Source organism: Coregonus clupeaformis, chromosome 21 (genome assembly GCF_020615455.1).
Source record: "Coregonus clupeaformis isolate EN_2021a chromosome 21, ASM2061545v1, whole genome shotgun sequence".
Lineage (NCBI taxonomy): Eukaryota > Metazoa > Chordata > Actinopteri > Salmoniformes > Salmonidae > Coregonus > Coregonus clupeaformis.
The window spans coordinates 4,014,551-4,023,474 of NC_059212.1; the positions used below are offsets into that span (position 1 = coordinate 4,014,551).

Here is an 8,924-nt window from a genome sequence, read left to right on the forward strand (position 1 = left end):
AATAGGACTTTATGATTGACGCCCAAAACTATAAAACCATAGACTCCTTAGACTATGAGCCTGAGAGAATCATGGTGCACATCTCTGTTTCAACCCTGTATAAAGATGTGTTACAGCATACATATATAGATATGAGAGCTTCGCTCTAAACTACAAGTGTCAAAGTCCATCCTGTTTCAACATATCCATAAATGTATTCAATACATCCAGATGACCCTTCAGTCAGGTACGCCAACAACAACAACAACAACAACAACAGCAATCCCAGCTGTACCTCTTATAATGAGACTAAAGATAGAGATAGTCTCTCTTCTCTCTCCCTCTTGTCACCATGGTTGCAGTGAAAGCCAATTTATGCTTGATCCAAAAATGTGCTCGGAGGCTCTTTATGGAGGGTGTGACGCAATTGCGGAGCCTCCGGAGGCATGCAGAGGCCAAACTGAGCTCTGTACCGCAACGCCGTGCGCCTCACAAATTCTGTACCAATGTGGAGGGTTCCGTATAGCTCCGCATTGACATGATTGGTTGACGGTAGGCGGGGGGCGGGAGATCCTGTATAAACCCAAACTCACTTCCTTGACAACTTCCTTCACAACAGCTCTGCGCTGCTCCGTGAAGAGCAAGAAGTGTGGATTGACTATGCAGTGCCTTTAAGGCATTAGTTAAAAGTCTTGAGTAGATTCAGTGATTACCGTCCCACATGGTTAAATACCTGGGAAGCTCCTGCGTCATATCTCCTGACGCAACAACACTGAACTGAACGCACACGTAGATCAGGGGTGCGTTACCTTGACAACTCTACAACAACACAGACGTAGATCAGGGGTGCGTTACCTTGACAACTCTACAACAACACACATGCTGCGTGTGTATCAGAGGGGGGGCGACAACAACCTTCACGGCCCAACCTGGGACAGAAAGCAGACACTTAAACAGGTTCGGTCCTAGTGATGAGCGATTAACCGAAATGTTGTTAATTTTTTTCAGTTATTAAACAACTATTTGAACGAAGTCGGTTCAATTACTTGAATTCCATTTTCGTTTGTTTTTGTGAGCCAAATGCACCGTTTATCAAGAGAGAAATCAAATAAATCAAGAGAGAAGTCAAGTCAAGAACTGTGTGGGACGCTGGGCTGAAGGGAGTTGTAGTTTTTATAGACGGGTTGGTTGTTAAGCAACAAAACCGAGGCTTGCGCAACCATGAGGCAAAACAGACAGGGTTGGCTTAGATTGTTGACAACATGTAAGCTATATTTCGTCTCCAATGTTTATTGAAAACATAAATAAATGTGTTGGTTAGCTAGCTAGCGAATTTTAGCCATGAAATCAGTCAAAACACCTCAAAACAAGACATGCTTTCAATAACAAGATGAAACGAGCTGAAACAACCACTTACGATTCCCCACATGGCAGTTTCTTGTCATTCTTGCTAGCAATCTGGCCATCCAGAACCACAACAACAGGCTGACTTCTGCCAAATGGAAGCGCGTACATTGTTTTCGTGATCTCAGCTAACCCATATATAAAGCAAATGTTCAACTTAGTTCAGCGCAGAAACGTGGTGATTAACTACAATGACCATAATCCATTGCCCCTGTTCTTTCCTGCTCGAACAGAGACGGATACACTTTTACGCCTTGGTGAAAGTATGCCTTATCTACTTTGAAGAACTAGCAAAATGATTTCATCAGACAGCTCTGCAGCATGCTTAGGCAGGCTAGTTAAATAGGATGACTAAAGACAGTGCAGTATGGGGAACACAGATATAACATTAGATGGTCTGGCTGGCTGGCTGGCTGCTACTGCCTGAGCAGAGATGAGACGATGACTTTAAGGAATGAAAAATAATAAAGTCATCAAATAAAAACTAAATAATGTACACAACTGAAATATTGTATTATTTCATAGTAAATTTCAAAATGTTCTATTGATGTCTACCCAATGTGGACCTGACAGAGACAATGGAATATTTTCAATGTTTTGGCAAATTTAATGTACACTAGTTTGGGCTTTGGAATTTCTATTAAAAAGCTCTAGAATCATTTCAATGTCATTATTTCATATTAATTTCTTTTAAAAAGCTCTAGAATCATTTGAATGTCATTATTTCATATTAATTTCTTTTAAAAAGCTCTAGAATCATTTGAATGTCATTATTTCATATTAATATCTATTAAAAAGCTCTAGAATCATTTGAATGTCATTATTTCATAATGCATTTAAAATATGTTTTAATTATCAAAACTGAAACGGAAATAAACATGATTTTTTTATTTTTATAATCTAAACGAAACTGAACCAACCTCAAAAAGCACTAATCGCTCAGCACTACTCGGTACCAAACATTATAGGGCAGTTGTGCATCATACAACCATACCCTACCCATCACGATACATCATACAACCGTCCTTGCCTGAGATTCCCTGAGATTCCAACATCAGTCTTCAAACACTTAGCTTCAGAATGACACTACCATAATCCCATATCAAGTATACATATATGGTTTGTTGGTTATATAAATTATATAAATATATGGTTTGGTCCCTCAACGTCTATTGTCACAGGGAGGTATATATGTTTATGGCTACGTGATACTAGTCACTCTGTATGTGATGTCAGAGCCCTTTGCTCTCAGCATTGTGTATGTTCAGGTTAACCTTTGAGCAGCGCTTCCCAAACTAAACCATATTTCAGGCTGGGACCCAGGAGGTATTGGTCTCCACTTGAGTCCTGTTTGGGGATCATTGCTCTAGAGTGTCACTCTGTTTAACATCACACCTATTCAGAAACACAAATACTCATATCATCATATAGTCCAGAATATACACCCCTCCATACAGTAGAGAATATACTAATAAAATCAGACACAAATACAATTGGTTTCTAGAAATATACAAATATAATTTTCAAATGACATCTTATAGTTTGTAATACTATGATTGTTTCAAGTTTCAGTTATATCCTTCCATAAAAATAACAATGATATGCCACTCTGACCTGGCAGAATCTACCTTCACCTGTGCAATACCTCCGGTATAGGTATTCTTCTCCCAGAGAGGGGATTATAAAGTGCTTTATGTGACTGTGATGCTTACAGATCTAGGACGTCCAGTTCTATGTTCTGTGATGGTAATTATCTATTGCGTCCAGTTCTATGTCCTGTGAGGGTTACATTTCTAGATCGTCTAGTTCTATGTTGCTCTCTTTGGGTTTCCTGCGTTTGGCTCTGGCTGGAGATCGGCTCCTCCTCTGGCCCTTCCCCCCAGACCCCTCACCGGCAGACGCCGTCTTGTGTCCATCAGAGCCGGTTTCCTTGGTCTCTATGGGGGTTAAAGAGCGCATTGGTGAAACTGGGTCTGTGTTCTCCATAGATCCTGGCTGGGACTCCACAGAGGTTCTGGTCATCTGGTGGACCAGAGGGATTTCTCTCTTTCCCTCTTTTACCTCACCCTTCTCTTCTTCAGGATGAAACTCCTCCACAGCATCATCCTCCACCCCCACATTGTCCTCTGTGCCTTCCTCAGGAGTCTCCTCCTCTTCTCCCTCTGTCTCTCCTTCTCCTCCCGTCCCTCCCTCCTCCTCTCCACTTTTCTCTCCTGCTGTGTTTTCATTCTCTCCCTCCTCTTCTTCCACCTTGAATTCAGACGTCACATTGTTCTCCTCCGCCTCGTCTCCTCCATCCTCCTCCTCCTCTCCTCCTGTTCCACCCTCCTCTGTCTCCTCCTCCACTGCTCCCTCTCCTTCAGTTGTTTCTCCACCCTCCTCCTCAGCTGTTCCCTCTCCTGTCTCTACTCCCTCCTCCCCCGTCTCCTCCCCCTCTCCCGTCGCTTCCGCCACCTCCTCCCCCTCTGCTGGTCCATCAATAGTGTTTTCATCTCCTCCTGCTTGATCCTCCTGTACTGCTTCTTCCTCCTCCCCTTCTACTAACTCCTCCCCCTCTCCTGTCTCCTCCCCCTCCACACCATCTTCTCCTGCACTTTCACCTCCCATTTCTCCTTCGTCCTCCTCCTCCTCATCCTCCGTTCGCTCTACCACTCCATCCTGCTCTTGTTCTTCAGTATCTATCTCCTCAGCTATCTCCTCCTCTACTTCCCCCATCACAGACTCAGCTTCATCACTCTCCTGTGCCTCCTCCTCTCCCTCCTCTCCCTCAGTTGCTCCTTCCTCTTCCTCCTCAGGGATAGTTTCCTGTATGACAACAGTTGGTATAATATCCTCCTCTTCCTCGTCTTTGTGTACCATCTCTAGATTCCCACCCTCTTCCTCCTCCTTCTTCTCCTCCAATTCCAGGCAATCATTGTTCTTCCCCTCCGTGGGGCTAGGGGGCGCCAGAGGCTTTGGGTCTTTCTTCATCTGCAGGATCTTACGCAGATCAAACGCCATCATCACCGGCGCTGTGGTGACCATAGCCTCCATTTTGATTTGTTGGGCATCCGCCTTCTTCCGTACGCAGGCTTCACAGGGACAGTACTCATCCTCACCCTCGCTGCGCTGGTCGCTAACATCCGCCCCCGAACCCTGCTCCCCGTCACTCTCGTTCACTGACTGAACCTTCATGACCTTCAAAGCACAGTCAAACTTTATTAGGAATGCATTCGAAACATGGCAATACACTAACAATAGGAATTAAAAATATATTATGTAATAAAGTCTTACTAAAAGTCTTTTAAAAGTTGTTGAACTAAAATAGTGGCTTTGTTACTGAGTGACTTTGAGGGTGATTTAGAAACCTCAGGTGTTGGTCCCTCCCACCTTTAACCTCCGCCTCCTCTGGTCTGTAACGATTGAATCCCGGGACAGGATAGGGGGGCGCGGCATGCCCCCCCGCCCTGCCCGCCCCCGGATCTTCCTCAGCTCACGATCGATGCTCGTCTGGATCCTCTTCTTCACCTCGTCTCTCAGCTCAGTGATCATAGCGTCCAACATCACATTGTCGTCCAGGTCCCACCGTACCTGAACAAACACAACAGTATTATCAAGATTATTCATAACAAAATGATTGTTATGAATATCATGTTGATGATGATGATTCATGTTGTTGTAGCAGTACCTTGAACTCAGCCATGGCGTCTACGTAGTGGGTCATGAACTGTTTCTCCAGCTTCTTCAGCAGGTTGAGAACCCAGACTGGGTCAGGGTCCTGGGAGACACGCTTGGTGAGCAGCGCTCGCTGGACCGACGGGGGTGTCCCTGAGCTGGGGGTGTCTTCCGGGGTTTCTCTCTCTATGTCAGTAGGGGACTTGTAGGCTGTGCTGTTTGAAGAGGACGGGCTCCCTGGGGCTTTGAGGCTCTCAGGGGTCCGCATCATCTCACCTCTCCCAGCGGGCAACTCTGGGATCGCCTCATCATCCCCTGGACTGCTCTGCACTCGGCTGGCGATGTCTGGGGTGGCCGTGTCTGAAAGCAGTTCTGCTGATGCTGCTTCCTCTCCCCCTCCCTCCCCGTCTCCCCCTCCCTCCCTCCCTCCCTCTCCCTCTCCTTCCTCTCCCCCTCCCTCTGTCTCTCCCTCTGTCTCTCCTGCCTCCCCTGCCTCCCCCTCCCCTCCCTCCGCTATGGGAGTGATGTCACCTGCTGTTTCATCTGGTCTGCCTTTCCCAGAACCCCCCGACCCAGCTGAGCCGCTGCTCAGGTCCACACCAGAGTCTTTCAGCCTCTCCTTCCCCTTCTCAGGCTCAGACAGCCACAGTGACTCTAGTATATCCATGACCTCTTGGTAACTCTGGCCCCTGTCAGGGCTCGGGGCTGCAGCTGGAGAAGGGGGCGGGTCGATGAGCTGCAGCTGGGCCAGACAGTCCAGCAGACCTTTAGCAGAGGAGCTCAGTCTGCGTCCGTACACAGGACTTATCTGGAGTAAAGGATTAAGAATTAGGAATAACTTGCATCAAAATGTGTTTTATTCTCCCCCTGAAAGTCATACAAACCATTTGAATATGACACAATAAAAGTAGGAAAATAATAACAGTTTAAAAGTAAGAAGTATATAAGTAAAACTATAAAGTATTTAACCCTATGAGCAAAAGATTTAGGAAATACATATTTGGGGTTGAAAAGATGTTGAAAAGACATTGAAAATACTTTTCAACGTCTTGTGCTCACTGGGAAGTAAAAGTAAGTAAGTAAAAGTCTAGAAACAGGAAATACCTCGGGTAGGGAGCTGCATCGGCCCAGTGAAGGGCTCAGTAGAACCTTCATCACTGCCACAGATGAGTGGCAGCTCCAGGGCAGCTTTGACTCTTTACTGAGGAACAGATGGCGAGGATGACAGGAAGTGATGTCATTGGTGGGCGGGGCCGGGTCAGAGCATAAGCCAGCACACTCAGAGCACTCTCCTCCCTCTTCTACTCCCTCCTCCTCTCCCCTCTCTTCCACCTCCTCATCTTCCTCTGGGTGCTCTGCAGCCTCCTTCACTTCCTCTTTCTCTTCCTGTTGTCCTGTTTCAGCCGTGTTCTCCTGTTCCTCTTCCACTTCCTGTTGTCCTGTTTCAGCCGTGATCTCCTGTTCCACTTCCTCGTCCTGTTGTCCTGTTTCAGCTGTGTTCTCCTGTTCCACTTCCTGTTGTCCTATTTCAGCCGTGATCTCCTGTTCCACTTCCTCTTCCTGTTGTCCTGTTTCAGCTGTGTTCTCCTGTTCCACTTCCTGTTGTCCTGTTTCAGCCGTGTTCTCCTGCTCCAGCACTGCGGTCTCAACCGGTTCTTGTTTCTCCTCTCCTCCCACTCCCTCTGTTTCCCCTCCTTTCTCCAACGCTTCCTCTCCTTCTTCTTCTGTCTCCTCAATTCCCTCGTTCATCTCGTCTTCAGGATTATCCATGCCGCTGTCGGCAGGAATGCCTCTCAGCCAGTCACTGACAACGTCGTTGGGCGAGGTGTTGGGCAGACAGAGGGGATCCAGCTCCTCTAACTCCGCCTCTTCCTGTCTGGGCTTCCTGCTCCTCTGGCTCTTTCCACTCTTCCCATTCTCAGTGAGGCTAACCTTTGACCCTGCAGGGCTGGAGGGGCGCAAGATGGCTATGTTCCCCTTGAGCAGGTCAGCAGCTGACAGGAACTGGGAGAGGAGGCTGTCACTGATGCTGGCCGTCTCCAACTGAATAGCGGAGCCCCTGGGGGGACTGAGAGACTCGGAGGGAGGGTCTCCCGCTGACTTTGGTCTGGAGCTCTGAGCTCTGACCCTGTGACCTTGACCTTTCACTTGCAGGAAGTCGGAGGCGCTTGTCTTTGGACTGTCCTCCTCCTGGGCATCGCTGGCCTTCTCAACTTTCACCTTTGACCTGGTGGAGCGGGCGGAGGCAGCAGATGCAGGCCTGGAGTCTCCAGCTGCTTTAGAGCGTACGCTGGACGCTTTCTCCTCTGTGACATCATTTCTGACATCATCAACTCTGTCTGCAGCCTTGCTGGTGGCTTGACTTTGAGACTCCTCATTGGCTGTCTCGGTGGTGGCAGGCGGTGTTTGATTGGTAGATTTAGCACTGGCCTGTGATGCTCTGGTGGAGGAGGAATCTGCTTTACTTTTGTGTTTTGTGCTCACGGCAGATTTCACACTGCCTGTCTCAAGGTCATCTCCTGTAGTGCTGGGGGCAGGTATAACACCTCTCTCACCTCTCTCTTTTTTCAGATGTGGAAACATAATTCTATTACTGCCATTAGACTTATTAGATGTACTGGACTTAGCTGAGACGTGAGATTTAGCCGACATGGCGCTAGCTGGTCTCTCCCCTGTTTTCTCTCCCTCCCCGTCAACCCCTGTTGTTTCAATGGTGGGGAGTTCTGCTGTTTTAGCTGCTGGCGAAACCGCTCTCGTACTTCCACTATTAAAGGTGGACTTGTGAGACCTGCTGGACTTTGCTGAAACGTTGGATTTAGTCGACATGGCGCTCGCTGGTCTCTCTGTCCCCTCTCCCTTCTTGTCTCCTCCGGTGGTCTCAATAACAGGGACGTCAGCTGGTTCTGCAGCTGGTTCTGCCCTCCTACTACTGGTAGACTTACGAGACCTGGTGGACATGACAGAGGCGGTGGATTTAGCTGACATGACGCTCGCTGGTCTCTCCTTCTCCTCTCCTCCTGTTGTTTCGATAACAGGGACATCGGCTGGTCGGGAGCTTGGAGTCTTAGCCCTTCTGCCGCTGCACTTGACTGAAGCGCTGGTTTTAGCTGAGATGGCGCTCGCTGGTATCACCTCTGTGTCTCCGGCAGCGGCTGTATCGTCAACCGTCTCATCTCCCCCTGTCGTCGTAATAGCAGGGATGTCTTTAGTCCCTGGAGTCTCAGCCCTAACAGTCCTGCTGCAGGTGGACTTGTGGGACCTGCTGCACTTTGCTGAAGCCCTGGTTTTAGCAGACGTGGCGCTCGCTGCTCTCTCTCCCTCCTCATCTACAGCAGAAGCTGCTACCTCTGGTGAGTTCGGGGAAGGGGCCCGTTCAGTTGGTGAGTTGGGGGAAGGGGCCCGTTCAGTTGGTGAGTTGGGGGAAGAGGCCCGTTCTGCTTTGCTGCAGGTGGACTTATGAGATCTGCTAGATTTCACTGTTGTTTCGATAGCCGGGATGTTAGCCCCTTTAGAGACAGCCCTATCTGAAGCTTTAGACTTATGAGATCCGCTAGACTTGACTGAAGCGTTAGTTTTAGCCGTCATGGCGCTCGCTGGTCTCTCCTCTGTGTCTCCGGCAGCAGCAGCAGCTGATCCATTCTCATCTCCTTCTGTTGTTTTAATAGCAGGGATGTCTTTAGCAACAGGTGTCTCAGCCCTAACACTCCTGCTGCAGGTGGACTTGTGGGATCTGCTGGACTTTGCTGAAGCCCTGGTTTCAGCTGACATGGCGCTCGCTGCTCTCTCTCCCTCCTCAACCACACCAGGTTCAGTGGTTGGTGCCTCTAGTGAGTTGGGGGAAGGGGCCTGTTCTGCTTTGCTGCAGGCAGACTTACGGGACCTGTTGG

General features: G+C 48.4%; 1 protein-coding gene across 1 annotated transcript in view; it reads right to left on the reverse strand.

Moving 5' to 3' along the window:
- Positions 1-3,168: 3,168 nt before the first annotated feature.
- rp1l1a (rp1 like 1a) overlaps positions 3,169-8,924 on the reverse strand; it is a 44,248-nt gene continuing 38,492 nt past the window's right edge. Inside the window, exons 8-13 of the mRNA XM_041847274.2 lie at positions 6,142-8,924; positions 5,531-5,845; positions 5,051-5,431; positions 4,753-4,953; positions 3,838-4,560; positions 3,169-3,378 (exon numbers count right to left, since the gene is read on the reverse strand). The exon at positions 6,142-8,924 is cut by the window's right edge and continues 1,960 nt beyond it. Coding sequence (XP_041703208.2) covers positions 3,169-3,378; positions 3,838-4,560; positions 4,753-4,953; positions 5,051-5,431; positions 5,531-5,845; positions 6,142-8,924 — 4,613 coding nt within the window. The remainder of the gene's footprint in view (positions 3,379-3,837; positions 4,561-4,752; positions 4,954-5,050; positions 5,432-5,530; positions 5,846-6,141) is intronic.